The sequence below is a fragment of the Nyctibius grandis genome, chromosome 17, assembly GCF_013368605.1.
Source record: "Nyctibius grandis isolate bNycGra1 chromosome 17, bNycGra1.pri, whole genome shotgun sequence".
NCBI classification, from domain to species: Eukaryota; Metazoa; Chordata; class Aves; order Nyctibiiformes; family Nyctibiidae; genus Nyctibius; species Nyctibius grandis.
The window spans coordinates 2,397,622-2,416,114 of record NC_090674.1 but is presented as its reverse complement, the minus strand read 5'-3'; the positions used below and the strand labels follow the sequence as shown (position 1 = coordinate 2,416,114).

The 18,493-nt window shown below is 42.4% G+C and overlaps 1 protein-coding gene across 1 annotated transcript in view; it reads left to right on the top strand.

Annotated features, from left to right (window-relative positions):
* IFFO2 (intermediate filament family orphan 2) overlaps positions 1 to 17,524 on the top strand; it is a 38,288-nt gene extending 20,764 nt beyond the window's left edge. Inside the window, exons 2-9 of the mRNA XM_068414827.1 lie at positions 4,546 to 4,606; positions 4,904 to 4,999; positions 7,242 to 7,382; positions 9,148 to 9,290; positions 11,564 to 11,684; positions 14,082 to 14,171; positions 14,848 to 14,978; positions 15,775 to 17,524. Coding sequence (XP_068270928.1) covers positions 4,546 to 4,606; positions 4,904 to 4,999; positions 7,242 to 7,382; positions 9,148 to 9,290; positions 11,564 to 11,684; positions 14,082 to 14,171; positions 14,848 to 14,978; positions 15,775 to 15,880 — 889 coding nt within the window. The 3' untranslated portion in view covers positions 15,881 to 17,524. The remainder of the gene's footprint in view (positions 1 to 4,545; positions 4,607 to 4,903; positions 5,000 to 7,241; positions 7,383 to 9,147; positions 9,291 to 11,563; positions 11,685 to 14,081; positions 14,172 to 14,847; positions 14,979 to 15,774) is intronic.
* The last annotated feature ends 969 nt before the right edge of the window (positions 17,525 to 18,493 follow it).

The window sequence follows — 18,493 nt, the reverse complement described above, 5'->3', positions numbered from 1 at the left end:
AGTGTTAAATCTCATGCCAGCTCTGGTGAGAGCTCCTTGCCATTTGGAGCTCCTGTAAACAACGTATGGGCGTCGGAAAGATCCCAACGCGCAGAAGAACAAGCAGTGCTGCACAAAGACATGTCTGTAGCCTGTGATGGCAGAGCACGAGCCCTCCCGGGCAGTGCCCGAGGTGTAATTACTCAGTCCTGCCTGTAGCATGGGTGTTTGCTTCCATCTTCTCGCAGGTGTGGTACATCAGAGAATGCATCTGGGATGCTTCGTATCCAACAGATGAGTGAGGCTGGTGCATCTCGTGCCAAAAGTGGAATAGTGGTGTCTTAGCGTGCAAGAAAAAACAATGATGCTGTTTCCCTGCAGTTCATCCGTTCGGTATGTTCACGTTCTCAGGAGTGGTTACCTGTTAACATTTTCGTGAGCATTTTATAGTCGTTGTTCAAACTAACACTTCTGTTTCCTCTTGTGGACTTGAGCACTCAAGAGCTGTTAGGTTTTCCTTTCTGTTACTGCTCTTCTCCCCATAAACTGATGGGAGGACACTCCAACAGTGATGAAACAGGGTGAAAAGCTTCAGAGTCGGTGCCTGAGAGAACGGCAGGGGGAAAACTTACTGCTGTAAATGCTTTCTGTTCTGTTTCTGTTTGGTGGTTTTCTTCTCTGTATGCCTCAGTGTAAAACTACCACGAAGGGTCTTGTCTTCCTAAAGCGTTTTTCTTATGGAAACAATATTTTGTCATTAAATGTTATGTGAGGAATATTTGCTTGCTTGAGGGAGGGTATTCTTAATGAAAGAAATAGTGCAGTTGATACCATCAGGCATCATTAACTGTCAACTGGTCTACTTGTGCTTTTCTGCCTTGAGCAAAAACATATTTAAAACAGCATGTTTCTGTCTGGCATATTTTGTAAGCACATTGTTGTCTAAATAATACAATACATGCATCTAAAAATCGTGGGTTTTTAAAAGAAAATTACTGAACAATTTTTGGAAAGGCAGACTTCTCTGAAACTAACTTTCTGTTGTAACAAGGCTTAGTGAATCTGCTCCAATGGGTAATTCTCTTCACTGGTCGGTATTCCTAAACTTGACTTGATGATACTGGGAGAGAAGAAAGGAAGATGTTCACGTTCACTGACACAGGTATTCAGAGAGCAGGAAAGTGGTTTGAAGTTTGTTATGTCAACATAGACTGCTTAGTTTAATTTCATTAACATTGAGCCTTGAAAACTTAGAGGAGCTTTTAAGGGACATTATCTAGTTCTTGAGCTGTCTCCGTAGGCTTTCTTCGGTGTAGGAGAAGCTGTTGGTATCGGTGAACTAGTAGCTACTCTTCCAATTTCAAAGGAAACACACAAGTTTGCGGTGTGACTCAGCTTGACAAAACCACCGCTTTGAGCAATGTTAATCCTAGCTGACTATTCATGTGTTTTGTTTGTCTAATATCCTTGTAATGTAGCTATTCCCGTTAAGGAAAGGCAGCATCCTTTGTTCTCCTCTAAGCTACGTAACACATGACTGCAGAAGTAGTTTGGGGCCTGAAGCTGCGATGACTGAATGCTGCTGGAATGTAATGTGTCACATCTGGTAAAAGGGGAATAGATCCATAGCTTCTAAAATTCAGGCTAGCCCTTTATTTGGGGGGTGGGGAGGTGGTGGTTGGAACGAAAACATCCTTGGAAGGTGGGAAAAAAAGGAAAAAAGCTTGGTTAGATTTGAAATTCATATTGCTGATTTATTTTTTTTTTTTTTTTAAAGAAATAATTGAAAATATAATAAGAAACCCTGAAGTCTGGTAGATTTAGATGGCAACGTCTGCCTTTCTGCAGAGGGCATCCACAGCCTGCTGGGATTAAGCCTTGTGGAAGAATAAGTCTGCTGCTTTTAGACGGTAACTGAAGAGAAAGATATTGATTAATATAAATTACAGGGAGAATAATGTAGAATGTGTTGAATATTAAAGACGTCAGAGCCATAGTTAGCATCTTCTCGGTGACATTTGTTGCAGTGTGTAGCAGCACAGCTGCCAAGGTCCCTTTTAAAGCCTTGTGTGTTACAGCAAATACAGGATGATCACATGAATGAGCAATCTTTCTATTGTCTCACTTCCTTGGAAGTTTAAATGGAGAATTAATCCTCTGCTCCATTGTCATCCACTACCTTCCCGTCCGTCTCCTTCCTCTCTTTTGCTACAAATAGTCTCCTGAGGTTTAAGTGTGAGGAGAAAGTAAGATTGGCGTTTTTAGCTGTTAAATGAGGTTAATCAGCTTGGTAGTGGGTGGGAGAAATGTGCTCTGAGGTTAAGAATGGGATATTAATGGTTAGCAGGACCCTTATTATCAGTCCAGTGTAAATTCCCTGCTGTTAGACATGAACCTTTTGGATAAAAACTACCTGATTGTTTTATTGTTCCAATAATTAAGAGAAATTGTGGGGAGGGTGAATATATGTGTAAAAGAAAACATCCTTTTCCCCTTCTCTTGAAGACACAGTCTTGAGTTGGACGAAATGGAATTAGGGCTGTAAATCACTGTTCTGCAAAATGCACTTTAACTGGCACAAAGAGAAGAAATGGAACTACTGGAATTTCTGCAGGATGAGGAAGGTTGGTCTGAGCAGACGTCGAGATGCGTAATTTTGGCAGCCGCCCAGAACGGCTGGGGAGGAATGCTAATCCTTTTTGCTAGCTTTTGGCGTAGTCAGTAAAAATCCGCAGATAACATTTTCCAAAAATACATCCCTCTCTGCAGAAGGCCCAGCGCGCCGTAGGGATGCAAATAAATACAGGAGGATAACCTGAATGCAGCCAGTATTCTTCATTTCAACAGTTCAAACCTGGAGAAGCAGCATATCAATTTTTGCAGTGTCTGCTTGACTTCCATCCATACACGACAGCCTGCTGGCAGAAGGACCAGAAGGAATGATTAAAGCCATGCAACACTCCGTCTGTAACAGAAGGAGACCATCTTGCAGATCGCGAATATAATTGACTGCTTTAATTAATTTCACCTTCTTGACTTTAATAGAAAAATCTGAAAAATGAAGTTACTGTTTTTATAGAAATGTACATGTAATTAGTAGTCAAAAAAAACAAATATATGGAAATATGAGCTATAACATTTGATGACAAATGCAAATTTCAGCCTAAATATTTTACTCCGCTTGGCTGTAAATCATTGCTGGTAAAAAGATGCACAACAAGATGCACAATAAATCAAACTTCAGCTGCAGGATGGTGAATTCACACGATATTCCTGCACGTAGGAGGAAGGAGTGTCTGTAGCCAGCGTGTGTCATCATGGCACTGCGCTCCCCGGAGCTGCTGCATTGAGATGTAACCCGTTCAGGTGCCTCTGGTCGTGCCTGGAGACATGATCTCCAACAGCACCGGTGTCCTTCCCTGCTGAAACGGCCCGTCCTGGCTTCCCTTTCAGATGGGATTAAATTTGCACTTTGACCGCAGAGGTGTATCGATTATGTGTGCAAACTGAAAACCAGCTGCCTCAGTGGGAATATCCCGTCATCGAGCCATCACCAGGTTTCTTTGTGGGTTTGAAAACGGGACGAAGCGATGCGTTTTGGCAGATTTAACCTTGCCTTTTCAAGAATGCTTTGATTTAATAGATTTCTGGGCCCACAATTTGCCATTTTCAGTTAAACTATAAAAAGTACAGCAGAAATTATCGTGATGGTACTCAGAAATTACATTGACAGCGTTGTTGTTAATCATGTGGGATCCAAAGTTTCTTTTCCAGGGATGTAATTCCTGTTGTTATAATAGACTGGGCAAGTCTCCTGTGGCACTACCACCCATTCAGAAAGAGTGGCACACGCTTTAATTTCTCCTCCCCCCCCAAACTCAAACCATATCCACATGTAGAAATGTGAATTGTTGACATTTTCAAGAATCTTATCTTTCAAGTTACTATTGTCAAACACTGGTTTTTGCTCTTTAGAGGGTTTTGGTGCATAAAAGAGGAACTGCCAGATATTTTTACACTTTAATAATGAACTCGAACATGCCTGTAGTATGAAGTTTAATTGGAAAGTTTGTAATTCCTTTTCTACCCCTTCAGTACTGCAGCAGCAGTGAGTGTACCCTGCGTTCAAGGATGCTTGTCTGAGTACTCTCCTTGCAGTTATAGTGCTGGGAAATGACTGAGGCGTGTAGATTATTGAGGATTTTTATATAGAAGGCACATAAATGTATGAATTAGTTGGACCAAACAGATAAATAGTAAGATTGCTGATTCAGATAACTTACCTTCAAATGACTTTTTTTTGCACTGAAGGTTTCCCACCTTATTTGCAACCAAATATTGCACAGGAGAGCAGGAAAAGTACTGATCCCAATTAAAGTGGATTTAGCTTTTATTCTCTTACAGACTTAATGGTACTGGTTTGAGGCGTACGAGTGAGGGGGACCATCTGCTTTACATTTTGAATAACTGTCATCATCCTACAGCTCTCAGAAGACTTGCGATTTGGGTAAAAAAAAGTTACTTTTCTCCATAGTTAACACTTTGCCTGCGAATCTTCTCTTTCAGGTGGGAAGAGGAACTGACGAGAAGAATGAGTCTGGAATCTATGGTAGAAACCTTGCGGGAGGTAAGTTTTGAGTAGTATGTATTGAAAAGTAGGGGTTTGCTCTGCACCTTTTGTTATGCTAGCAATCATTTGGATTTGTCTTAATTAAAAAACTCTCTCCTAGCTAGAGCAGCTGCCTACATTGCTGTGTGCTAGAGAATAGTGTTAATGTTTGGAAGCTGAAGCAGGAAGGTGCTGAAGTTTCTGACAAAGTAAAACAGGGGGGTGGTGACGTGCCTTATCAGCCCTGCTCAGGTTAAGTGAGGAAGCATATGTTGGCCTCTTACCTCCTAATTCTTTGTGTGCTTTCTTTTGCAGGAGGCGCAGGAAGCGGAAGCTCTCCAGGAGGAGTTAAATGAAAAGATTGAGCGCCTGAAAGCAGAACTTGTGGTCTTTAAGGGTCTGATGAGTGATGTAAGTACACTGGAGAGCGGAGTGGCCAATTCCCACTGCCTTTGTGAAATGTGTGTGTCATGCAAATGGCTTCATTCATAAAAAGGTTATGGTCCTAGTGAGTGCTGCTTTGTAGTTAGCATTATGGCTGCCTTTATGATCTAATGCATCAGACAGATCACCCTTCCCCCTGCTTCCTGTCTGGTCTGTGGAGAGATGCATTAACTTGCTGCTTAGCCCATAACCCGGACTCTTCCTTCCCTTCCCCGTTCTCCACAGCTGGCAGTGCTGGCGTTCGGATCTGCAGCCGTGGGGAAAAAATGCTGGAGAACTCGCAGATTAGGGCAAAGGGTTCCTCACCGTGCAGCACCACGCGCTGCTAACGAGGGGCATTTTGCTCTGAGTCACCAAGAAAGTCATGTTCAAAAAGGAACACGCTGTATGTGTTTCCCAACTCCCTTTACGAAAGCTCTGAAGAGATTAACCCAGTATTGCTGGTTCAAGTATCTGGCTTTGTTTCCAGTGCTGCTTTGACCTAAGTTGTTTTTTTTTAAAAAAAGACTTGTTTTCTCAGGAATTTCCGCATGTCTCACTAGATACTGACTTCCCTTCAGAGCTGGGGGATCTTTTAGGCTATGACTGGAGAATTTTCTTACGTTTAGACATACTGAGAGCGTGTACACATGCAGATATCTAGAAGGATAAGTCAGGTGAACATTAAGTAAGGTGCCTTTCTCTGTAAGGCTGAAGTAGCGCCGATGCCAGTTGTCTAATGAATATGTCCTATTATGCTTAGTTATTCTGTAATTTTGTGTAGAACTGCTTCCTTGTGTCTTTATATAAGCTTGCAGAACCTGCTCCCTGCTGTCAAATACATTCTCTAAGGGCCACTAGATCTGTTTGTGTGAAATTTGGCAATTAGCTGTTTCTTCTTTTCGTGTTTAATTGAGAATAAGCATGCTTGGGTAGAGGCAGTGAGAAAGGGAGAAGCTTGATAGGGCTCCATCACTGTGATGACTTTTTTGCTGAGGAAAAAACGTTGCTCAGTGTGTACAAAAAGGGTGGTGGTGAATGCAAACATCCTCCTCAACTTGAGAGAAAGTGTGCTTTGGGCTTGGCAAACTGTAAGGGAGAAGAGAGCTGAAGGAAAGCAGTGAATAGGCTTGTTTTGAATCCTACTGTGTAAATATTTAGAGCAGAGAAATGCAGCATGTTGGCACGTGACTCTTGCTTTCCTGCAGATAAGAATCACCGGTACCTATTCTGTTGATAAGATTGTGTTTAGAGTGTGTCAGTGTTTAGAGATTTCTTTTTTCTCAGTGTGTTTGGAAAACAAAAATCTCTAACTTGTCCAAAGGTGGTTGACAGAGGCTGGAGAAGAACTCTGTCTAATAATCTAAAAAGAAAAAAAAAAAACCAAGCCCCAAAGCTTTCTTTTTGGAAAGGGGATTTGGTATTTAAGAAATCTCTGCAAAGAGTTTGTCGGCTTTTCTGGTCAAAGTGGAAGCATTGCCTAGCCATTGAAGTGGTGCTTTCCAACAGAGTAAGTCTCGTCTAGGCTGGAAAATATGTTTTTTGTGGAACAATGTTTCTTCATAAGGAGCCAGCTGTACTGTCTGAGCAGGAGTATCTCTTAAATTATGTTTATAATTACTCCCCAGAGTGAAGCAAGACAAAATATTTTTCATGTAGAATTTTTGCTAGGCTGGAAGCCAGGTTAATACCAAAGAGAGGAGTATTTTCTGTGCCACAAGCTTTCATGGATCTCTTTAGATCCAGTCTTGATTTTATTTTTTTTGTGGTATGTATGAAGCTGGTGGGTAGCCTGGATTCTGTTTTAAATGCAGCTTCTCCTTGCAGGCACAGTTTTCCTGTCTGAAAGGGAGGGAAGTGTTGCATACTCACCAGGTTTTAGATTTCATTCTATTCTGCACATGCTCAACAGGGGTTTTCTCCTCTATTTTTAAAGCTTTATTGACCCATACGAGTTTATTGTTGCCACATCTAGCAGTTGTTTTGGGGTGGGTATAGGTTTTTCAGTGACCAAATCACTCCCGTGTTGAAATTTTATTAGAATCAGATGTGAATGTTAATTGTTAGCTGTCTAGTCTATTTAGATTGTCCGTGTACTGCCTTTCCCGGAGAACAAGATGTAATATTGTTTAAAAATGGTATGCCCTGGGGTTAGAGAGATACTGTGGGGTATCTCTTCTTTCCTGAACTGTATAATAATAGAAGATAATCACTACTGTCCTTCCTGCAGCCCATGACAGACCTGGACACAAAGATTCAAGAAAAGGCCATGAAGGTGGACATGGACATCTGTCGACGAATCGATATCACAGCCAAGCTGTGTGATGTAGCGCAGCAGCGCAACTCTGAAGACGTTTCCAAGATATTCCAGGTGATTAGGCTGTGAATTTTCCATAGGGTAGGACAAGAAGTGAGGGGACAAGAGGGAGCAGTGTTGAGGAGTGTGGTCCAGGTCATTTGCCTTTTCTTGAAATTTCTCTATGTAGACGTACTTTCTTCTTTCTCGGTCTTGAAGTGTAGCTCTCTTCTGCAGAAGCTGCTGTAGTACAAAGAGCACAAAATTCAGAAAGTTTAAAAAAAGAAGTCTCAGGATGGCCTTTAAGACGTGCTGTTAGTCTGATGCTAGTCTACAATGAATGCAGGGGGAAAAAAAAGCATTACAGGGTCTAGGTTTGTATAAATGGCTTCCTCACATTTGTTGCCTTCACAAGTGAGAGGTTTTAAGCTTGTAGAACTGTCATCTGAGTGTTCTTATTTCTGGCTCAAGCTCCGTGGCCAGAAATAACGGCTCTGTGGTGGTGAGCTGTGACTGTTTTGTGAGATGAAAACTCCCATTGCTTTCCTTGAGCTATTGTGGCTCCTTGATGCTAGTAGGCAAGTTATTTAATTTGCTCCAAAAGCAAGCAGTTACAGCCCTACGTGGAGCAAACCTGTAACTCCCAACGCAGGTGGTCTTCTCTCATAACTGCAATTTCAATTGTGATTAACCCAGCTCCCTTCTACTTGGATCTAAATGTGTCTTGTTCAGTCTTTCAGTAAGTCTGATGCTTTTCTCTGTATAGCAATGCCATATAGTGTGCTAAATGCTGTACAAAAACGCTGTAAAAGATCCTTGTGGTCTCTACTGGTTGTTGCTTTCTGGCTATGGTGAAGTTACCTAAATGTTTGATGGTTTGTTTTTTTTTTTTCCTTGGATATCCTGGAAGATTCAAATCTCCTTTCTGGAGACAATTCTTTTTCTAACATATTGAGCCATTGCATTATGCTAGTGGTTCCTTCTTGTCTTTGAGTAGAATTGCTGTGTCTTTCTGCTCAAAGGTAACTGTAAAGCACGCTTTTGGTCAAGCATGCAGTGGTTAAAATGATCAGCATGGAGAACACTACCAATAAAGGACGGCTTATATGCCACGTAGAGTTAAAAATGACAGTAGGTTGGGAGTGGACTGTGTGTTTGTGACTCTGTGGCACCATCCGTGAATATCTTTTATGTTCACAGTCCTCAGATGAAGAAGCGATCCTCTGCGCCCTTTGCAGGGGTATCCCTTGAGTTCTCTGCACATATGAACTGTATTTGTTTGAGGTTGTCCAGGCATTACCATGGTTTAGTTAACCCTTCTTCTGTCAGCCTGAAGAGTAGCAGTCTTCCTCTGCTGATGGGGTGGGAATGGCCCTGAAATAAAGAGTATCTAGAAAGGCTTCCCATCTACTCTTTCATGGTGGTTCAACACTGGGAGCAACAGCCTGTGGTGGTGTGGCAGGAGAGAGGGAGAGTTCTGTCATTGCTCTCAAGCCTGCTGCCTGGGCACTCCTGCCAGCTTACGCTTCTACCCTGTATCATTCTAACCTCTGCATGTTCTCCCGTCGATTGTGGGCTGGTGTCAGTGAATAGATGAACACCTGTAGAGCGCTGGCAGCCTGCAGCTTGCTTTGCTCTTCGCCGTTCTGAACTGCTTCCTTGTGCTCTGTGTTCACCACTCATTAACAGATGCAATTCCTGTCTTGAATACGAGCAATCCCTGGGAACTGATGAACAGTTACACTTGCTCAAACCTAATGGCTCTCCTTTTTTATTTCCGCCCCTCATGGCACAGCACCTCAGTTGAACCTTCTAGTTACTGCTCTTCTCTCCAATTAAGGTGGCTTCCAAGAAGAAAGAACGCAAGCTCGCGTCTGACGATGACCTCTCGGAACAGGATGGAGACAATGGCAGGTTCTCTGACGATGAGGTCAGCTGTTCGCTGAACATCACGGATGAAATGAAGCGTATGTTTAATCAGCTGTGAGTATCGTGGACGACATGGGGAAAACTTACTCCAAAATGCTGACTTAATCCCAGAACTCAAGTATTGAGTTATTTCTGTATGCTTTTACAAGTAGTATTTTTTTTTTTCCACCCACTGCTCACTAGGAGTTGAACTTGAGCTGCCAGGATGGTACGTACTGGAAGGTTTTCTGGATGTTCAAATAAAATTAACAGAAACTTATTTTTGTTCCTCCCTTAAATAGGGGGGACTATAGAGAATATAAAAATAGAGCAGTAAAACTAGGTGTTTATATGCTGTTAGAACAGTAGCAAAAGAAGAAACGTGCAAAAAGCAAAGTACAAACTTGAGTCTGTTCTGTGTGTTTCACTATTAGATTTGTAGAGTTTTGGAAAGAACCTTGTTGCTTGGGCTAGATACAATTTGGCAACGATACTCAAAGCTTATTTCAAAATGGATACAAACTTATGCAGTATTTTGCATGATTTTTCAGTTGAGCTATAGGCAAATGGTAGCGGTGGATCTGTCTGGAAGATCAGTTGTAGCAGTGGACGACAGTTCATAGATTCCAAGAACGTTGGTGGTGGAAGCCTTGCTGCAAGCTCTGAGCTCCCAAACTGGAAGGATTGCATTTTGCCTAAAGCTTTACCCCAAATTGGAGTGTTAGGGAGCTTTTGAAAGCCAAGAAGAGACTCTCTGCACCTTGGGGCTACACAAAGCCGTTCAGGAAGCCAGTTGGCCGTGTGCCCTCCTGTTCTAGAAGTGATGGAGGTGGCCACAGCCTGGTGAGACTTTTGAGGGTCGCTGCTGTTTTCTTTAGGTAGAGAAAAGCCCCAGCAAACGCTGCAGGTCTGACTTTCCTGGCGTTTGAATATGGGTGTCTTCTGCCAACTTCTGCAGTGACTGCAGAGGGAAGAATTCCCAGTGCTTTCCCACACAATGTAGGACAGTATTTAATATGTAGGAGTACACAAGAAATTCTCTAAGGAGAAATTTTCCTCTTCGGTTGTCAGCTGTTGCCAAAAGTTGTGTTTTCAGGGCGTGTGTCTCTTTCTTTCCTCCTGAATTTCACGTGTAAGAGGGCGTGTTTTTTGCAAAAGTTGTAGGTAACTCCTCTTGTTAGGACTCTTGTTTTAGATGTCTTTAGGCCTATATTAATATTCAGTGTAGTAAATACAGATTTTTGACTTCTCCACTGCAGCTGGCTTTGAACAGTGTATGTCTGAAGTAAGCAGCAGTCAGAACTGGGAGCCTCTGTGCTCTCGGACAAGGATAGCTCTTGCAAAAAGAAACTGATTGGAAGAAGTTGAATTGCAAAAGGCACAGTCATGTATGTCCAAGTTTATTGTTTTTTTTTTAAATTATTTTTTAAAGTCATGCTGAGTATAGCCAAATAGCCTGTCTCTTTTGCCAAGCTCTTCAGCCTCCTAAAGACAGTATTGGGCTCAGCTTCTGGACTGAGATGTTATCTGCTTAAAAGGAAGTGAACTAAAGTCACAAAAATGCATCAGTCTGAAATGAGCAGACTGCTTCTGGGAGCAACTTCAAATTTTTGTCAGACCTCCTTAACAAGGACAAGAAGCAGCTACTAGTGTTCCGCTCTGCTGCTGTTCAAACCAAAAGGGACTCAAGTGCCTTCTGAAACTTTCCTTTATTGCACAACTGACCGTACTAAAGGGGCTTGACCAAATACCAGTGTTAAAGGTTACTCTTGCCACTGTTTGTTCTCAGTCTGAAGTGGGCTGTAGTAGTATCTTTGTTGTTCAAGTCAACAGTAAGTATTTATGCTCACCTGCACATCATTCTGGGCTTCAGTTTTTTATGGTTGTTACTTTTGAAAATAATGTTTTTAAGTGCTGCAGGGAAAACGTTGGCTGAACTTCAACATGAAAATCAGCAGGGAGTCTTCTAGTGGCTGTTTCTTGTAAAATTCCTCAAACTGTGTTTGGGCTCATTTTCCCACGTACAAAGAATAGTTTAAAACATTTTTGTGGTTTTTGCAAACAGGGGACACTAATGTGCAGCACCATCTGGAGGTGAGAGCTAGGACTGTGTGCTTGAACAATGCTAACAAGGATCTCTTCTTCTCCTTTGGGGTGGCAGAGAGCCCAGGAGCGAGGGACTTGGACAGTGGTAAAGCCTGTTTGTAAAAACTGTGAGGCTTTTCAGCTGCTGCATTGTCTCCTTCATTCAGTTCTGATGGCCCCTCTTTTCTAGAAGATTAATTGAAGGACTGAGGGAGTGGGGCTGTGGTGGTTTTTTGCTCATGCTTTTTCTGTTATCTTTACAGTCGTGAGACGTTCGATTTTGATGATGACTGTGATAGTTTAACGTGGGAGGAGAATGAGGAAACGTTGCTGCTTTGGGAAGACTTCACAAACTGCAATCCTTCAATTGACCTCCAAGGAGAGGTGAGCTTATTTCAGTCGTTTTCTCAAACTATTCTCTGCAGAAACTGTATCCCTCGGCTGCTCTTTTAGCCATTTGAGCCTTTGGATATTTGACTGGTGATCTAGTTTGCCACGCAAACTTGCTTTGATTTTTGAAATCCTCTTAGTGCTTTTTCTCTATGGTTGCTTTTCTCCTTCTGTGCAATCAGTTTATTTGCCAAACTTCATTTCTTCTGGTCCTTCAAACTTAGTATTTAAAAATACCAAGTGAGTGTCAAAAGATCCAGTGTGTTTAGCTGTTACAGGAGCATCACATAAGCTGCCACCCTAAGCAGTCATTTCTCTAAAGCCCTTTATCTTCCACACAGCATCTCACTTTCTCACTCACACTTTGTCAAAACAGTGCACATAGTGTGGGGGATGATATTGCACAGTTATTCTAGTGGGGAGAACAATAAGCTCGGTATGGTCTGTGGAAGATGTTAAAGTACATCCAGCCCATCACAAACAAAGAAGCTGTGGCTGCAGGACTGTAAGGCCCCAGGATCTTCTGAACCTGTGAATCTTGTGCTTCCATCTTCCCAGTCAATAGGAATCTCCTGGCGTTGGTGGATAATGAGCAGCTTGCTTTTAATCCTTAAGTTCCCAAGCAAAATAAGCTAATGGCTGCGTGCTGCCTCACTCAGTGACTCCTGAGCCTTTTTAAACAGGCCTAAAGAGAGATTGAAATGGCAAGGTCTGGCTTTGTGCGGGTAGTCTTAAATGTGACGCTATTATTTCACTACTGAGTAGGTAAGAAGTAATCCTGCCTTCTTCCATCGTTGCTGTAAAGATGCTGAGGCAGCAGTCTCCTGAATACTGTCTTGTGGTGACTGCCAGGGCTGTCTTAATTTCCATCTTCCCATTTGTGTATCATGTGGCACACTCTGAAACTGCGGAGATTACTTAGAAGTGCTAGGGCTGCAGAAAGCAGCGTGCTTAGCTCCGCGTCGCCTTTTGAGCAGGGAGAGTGGCAGAGCGATAACGTGTAGCCATGTGCTGGAATTAGTGACAGATTTATTTGCATATACCCATGTGTGCACGTATAAGCGCAGCTATCAGAGGAATATTGTCGAACTCAGACCTTCCGTGCGAAAACTCGGAAGGTTTTAAGAAGCTTAAATCCTTCTAAATGAAAATTACACAAGGAAAGGGTAGATTTGTCTTGTAGATGGAGATTCAGAATAAAGACTGTTTCGTCTGTGCCTGGTCTTTAACACAGCGCTTTACATGCCTGAATCTTCCTTCCACTGGCTTTATTCCTTTCAAGCTCTTACGCAGTGCCCCAGCCACCTTCTTTTGTGACCTTCCTCCTTAAAGCGCTTCTGCCTATAAAAGGATAAGAGGAATGATTCCTGTAACTGTAGGCTGGTTAGCGTGACGTTGATACCAGGTGTGATCCTGATAGAGCTGCCCAAGGATGGGAACGTAATTAACGCTCATCAGTGCAGTTGTATTAAATTGATAATTCTTTTTTCCTGGAAAAGGGAGGTAGGTAATAACGAGAGAGAACAATGACATTGCTTTAGGCTCTCTGTGACAGAATGAAATAGTGCTGTGTGTTCTGTAGCCCAGACTGTACTGTCAATCCAAAGCGATGATGATACGGGAGCTGTTGTCTGGCAGGATGTTTCCTCTGGGACAGCATGTGTTCTTGTGTGTGATATTGTCATTGGCAGTGAGCTTGCTCTATCTAGCAGTTCATAGAATCTTAGAATCACAGACTGGTTTGGGTTGGAAGGGACCTTAAAGATCATCTAGTTCCAACGCCCCTGCCACAGGCAGGGACACCTTTCCTGTAGATCAGGTTGCTCCAAGCCCCCTCCAACCTGGCCTTAAACACTCCCAGTTAGGTGAAGAATTTCAGCAGGAAACAATGCGGGCAGAGCATACATGTGAGGTAACGGAGGCTGAAAGGACTGGAGAGTAATAATATGTAATTGGAAAATGAGAATCCCAGTGCAAAGCTGTAAGTGGTAGTGTGGTGTGCAAGGAAAAATTGTTTCATGGCTGAAGAGCAATTACAATCTAAGCGTGATCAGACTGTGAAAGATTCAGGAAAATCCATGGGTTCGGTTCTTTGGCATGCGTCGGGTATCTGTGTTTAATTGCTGGAGCCTTAGTCTGTAGGTTCCTCCATCAGAGACTTCATCTTTGTGTGTACAAAGCCATGATCATGGTACCACGTGTTTCCTGATACGCCAGTTTTAAGAAGCAGAATATTACTTGTCTGTGTAAAAATGTATAAAAAACCCCACACTTTGCATGAAAGAGCATAACAACCTGCATTTCTGTGTGAGGTTAAATAAGAAAATCTTCAGTCTGCTACTGAATTCCTTGTTAGTTTCTTGCTAATTCTTTGTGTTCTTTCCCCTGCAGGAAGAAAACCTGGGAAACTTGATCCATGAAACAGAGTCTTTCTTTAAAACGAGAGACAAGGAATACCAAGAAACAATAGGGCAGATAGAGGTAAGGAAGTTGTTCATGACAATATAAATTGTTTCTAATGGACGAAAACACATGTGGTGTTCTGGTCTGGTAGGTTCTTAGACATGTGTACACCCACAGAGGGAAAGGTGGGATGTCTGTGTGTCTAAGAATGCAAAGGTGTTTTTCTTTGACATACCCTTGGGATGTTTTCTAAATACCATTCTCTGTACAGCCCTATTGTTGAGTAAGCATAAATCTGTAGCTGGTGGAGAGAGAACCTTCAGAACAAAGAGAATAAAAATGCATTCTTATTCTTTTTCCCCTGTTTTGTCTTGCATATCCACTGTCACCCTGGGAAATGCTTTACAAGACGTGGCCTCAGAGGTTGCCAGACACAACAGCTGTAGCTTCTCAAAATCTTTGCCCTCTCTAGAATATGATTTCATTAATTACTGCATGTTGACAAACAAGATGCCAAGCAGCAGGAAAAAAAAACTTGAGGGCTGTTTAAAAACAGTGTTGAGCTCTGATTGATACACTTCATAAGCTGATGAATACATTGGCATTATACAACACTGAGGTTAAATGTGTGTTCTGTGGGTGTTTTGGCTTGGCTCTGGGCAGCTTCAGCATCCCCCCCAGTATATAAAATTGAAGGTGGAGAAGCTGCCAGCAACTCACCTTAGGCTGATTTGTTTTCTTTTATTTCTTACAGCTGGAATTGGCCACGGCCAAGAGTGACATGAATCGCCACCTTCATGAATATATGGAAATGTGTAGTATGAAAAGGGGCCTGGATGTACAAATGGAAACCTGTCGTAGGCTTATCAAAGGCTCAGCTGACAGGTAGTAAGATATTACCATTCTGTCTGGGGCTCTTCAAGGATTTATTTTGCTCTTGTTTCCTGCCAAGTTCTTTTAAAAGCAGTAGTATCATTTTGTCCTTTAGATAATCTTTAGTTCAGGGTCATAGAGCAGTCTTAAAAGGAACCCTGTAACAGTGTAGAAGTTCCTACACACAGCAACACTTAAGGATTCAACAGATGTTGGTAAAAAGAGGGGTGTCACCAACAGGACTGGCAGTATGCATGGACTTACCTCTTTCCTCACTTGGACTGACGCTTAGTCTTAGTGTCATGGACCTAGAACTCTTAAACCAACCCCCAAATTAAATCTTGACTATGGGCTTGTATGAAGAACTTGGGTTTTAATCTTCTTGTGTGTTAAGAACCCATTTATATACTGTGAGGATTTTTCTTGTCTCTTGCTCACCCCCAGTACACATCCTGTCTTAAAAGAACAAGAAGAGAAACTTTTTTTGAGTTTTCAAGACTGTACGTGTTATGGATGATGAGAGTCTCTGTAGGATGCTCATTGGGCTTTGTTTCCATTTCCCCATCCATAAACCGAGGGCAGCCTTTATGTTTGTGTAGGAGATGGCAGGGGTGGGGTGGCAGCACACGGAGTGCGTCAAGTGCACTACTGATATTTACTCTAAAACCAAAGTTTGATGTTAATAAAGGATATTTTAAATTGTTTTGGGAAGTGAAAGTGACAGTTTTCTTTAAGGGTTCCTTTTTTATTTCCCTTCTGTCATTGATATTTAATTTGTGTCTAAACCTCTCTCTGACTTTTCCTACAGAAATTCTCCATCTCCCAGCTCTGTAGCCAGCAGCGACTCAGGAAACACAGATGAAATTCAGGACGAGTTGGACAGAGAGACGGATGTGGAGCCCATGGTCAGCTGATACGTGGTTGGAGCATTCCAGTGAAAGGGAAGATACAAGGAAAGACTAAAAAAACAGTACACTGCTGGGGGGAAAAAAAAAGACTTGTAAGCCCTTGCACAGGGCTTCTAAGGACTCATTCCTACACGCATCCCCACCCCACCCAAGGATTGGTGCTGTAAATTTCTATTGTTATACAGATCATAAATGCAGAGTCCTGTAAGAAAACATGGTGTTTTAATTGTGCCTTTGCCCCAAGCTGAGCCACTTTGAGCTCCAGTGGAATATTAATAGCAGGTGTTTTTATAAAAAATATTATTTAAAAAAAAAAAAATCTGGTAGCAGCAGAGAATGGTGCTGCAAAGGCTCTGGGTATTTCAATAAGCTTATGGTTTTATTGAACTGCTGCACTGATTGGCAAAAGGAATGCTGGCAAAATGAGAATTAGGGTACAATTACCGACGTCTGGCACAAAAAAGAATGCCTCCAAATTGAACTGTAAACATTTAAAAATAATAGTGGGTTTAGAGAGAGCTTTTAGGATTAAGCAGTTATACAATGTCAAAAGGAATTTTTTCATTCCGTCTTTCTGGGTGAAAGGAGCCTTTGAGAGTTGTACAAGCTTTCTGCTAGCCTCCAGAATCTGACGAAGCAGGTCTCAGCTCGGTGGCAAAGCAGGTGGACAAAGGAGGGCTCAGTGGGGTGGGACTATCACTGATAAACTACTATGCAAAAAAACAAACAAAAAAAAAGCTCGCCTTATTTATATGGAATGTTTGGTCCCTGCTGGGCTACAGTTATCTCTTGGGGAAAGGAAAGCTAAAAACACATTTGCACATGGTAGTTATCTGTAGAGCTTCTTTTGAGGAGGAATGTCCTATTATAATGCCTTTGTTTCCAGTGATTGGATTAGGAATCAGCCCTTCAGTTCCCTCCTTGGTTTGTGTTTTCTTTTTTTTTTTTCAGGATTTTTTTTTTATTAAACCATAGTGTTGCAGATTTTACTTTGCTGACAGGGAGATAACTCCATTTTATGCTGCTTTCGTGGGATAGTTGAAGCATCAGGATAAACTGACACGCGGTGGTGTAGGTGTAGGCTTGAGCCATGACATTGGGAGAGTTCCAGTTCTGTTCTTCAGAAAAGCCGAACATCGAAAAATACTGTAATCCTTTTTAGGGCGTAGTAAAATGAATCCCAAACTACTGCTGCCCTAGAATTAGGGAAGAACAGCCATGTGCTTTCTCTGTGAGAAAGTGAGAAGACCCAGGCTTTGTCAGTCTTTCTGTTATTTTTACACAGGAGAAAGCAGCATCAAAAGTCAGATCACTTGGTGGTATTTGAGGAAACTCTGGCATCATCAAGCTGTTTGTGGTTATTAATGGGAATTGTAGCACCTCAGCCAGGTAAAAACAGGGTATAAACCTCAGCCAATAATTTTTTGTTTGGTTTTTAGACCAAGATTGAAAGTGTAGTTAATACTGCCTAAAGGTAACTGTGTAGTTAACTAGCAGTTGCAAGACTTGGAGTAAATACCAAATGTGTGTTTTTTTTTTTTCCTGCCAGGAAGCTTAGAAACTGCTATGTAGGAGCAGTGCTAGGCCTGGAGAGGGAAATACCCGGTTTAAGCACCCTCTCAGTGTTATGTAAAGGTAAGCTGGCCAATTTTTTAGCTTCCTGAGTATTGTTCCCAAGCCTCTCTTAAGGTATTGATCTGAAATCAGCAGGGTTGCACTGTAAGCATACAGCCAGTATGGATCAGTGTTGCTTTCTTCCAAAAAGAGCCCAAGTGTCTCAGCAAATGGTGCATTCCTGGGTAGAAATGCTTCTCTCTTGCGCAGCTACGCAGAGGAGCAGGATCTCAGAGGGTTTCTGCTCACGCCGTAACTGTGAGTACGGTAACGTCTTCTCAATTTAAGTTTCCCATGTTGCTGCCTGGAGTTTCATTTGCTGTTCAGATCCATCTCCTGCTTGGACACGATGGGGCTTTTAGGCCATGTGAATCAAATGGGCTCCCTGTGTCTTTGAGAGTGGGAAGGAGTACCAGGATAATCCATCTGGGTCCACAATGTGGAGGCCACGATCCACAATTGATGGCTTCCGTCCAAGAAAGCAGATCCCAGAATATTCTTGTGGTTTCCTTACTGACTGAAATACTCAGTGCAGTTACTCATAGAGTAGCTAGCAACTTCTTGGTTCCTGTGGTGTGGGTTAGGGGCTTTTTCAAAGCCTGTTGCATCATGTAAATGTAGATAACTTTTCTCTGGAAAAGAAACCTTATTCCAAAGTGCTCATTCCTATTATTCCTTAGGTGGCCAAAGTGGTAGATGTCATGTTCACTAAGGCTGTGAGCTGGGGTGGGTGGGGGCAAGAGATATGTTATTTTTTTGAGGGGGCTGGGACTGCATGTTTTCAATAAAGTACTCTTAAGGTTTTCAAGCCTGTATGAACTTCAGCTGCTAATATATAGTTTCTCACGAGGCTGAGAAACCAGCTGCCAAAGCTGAATGTCTGCCATGCTTTAGTGACGGTGGTGGAGGCATCGTTCAGCCATGGACTTGCACAGTGAACCGGCCTCCTCGGAGGCTGGCGTTCAGCTCTCCTCAGTTATGAAATGCTCTTTGGTACTGGAGAAA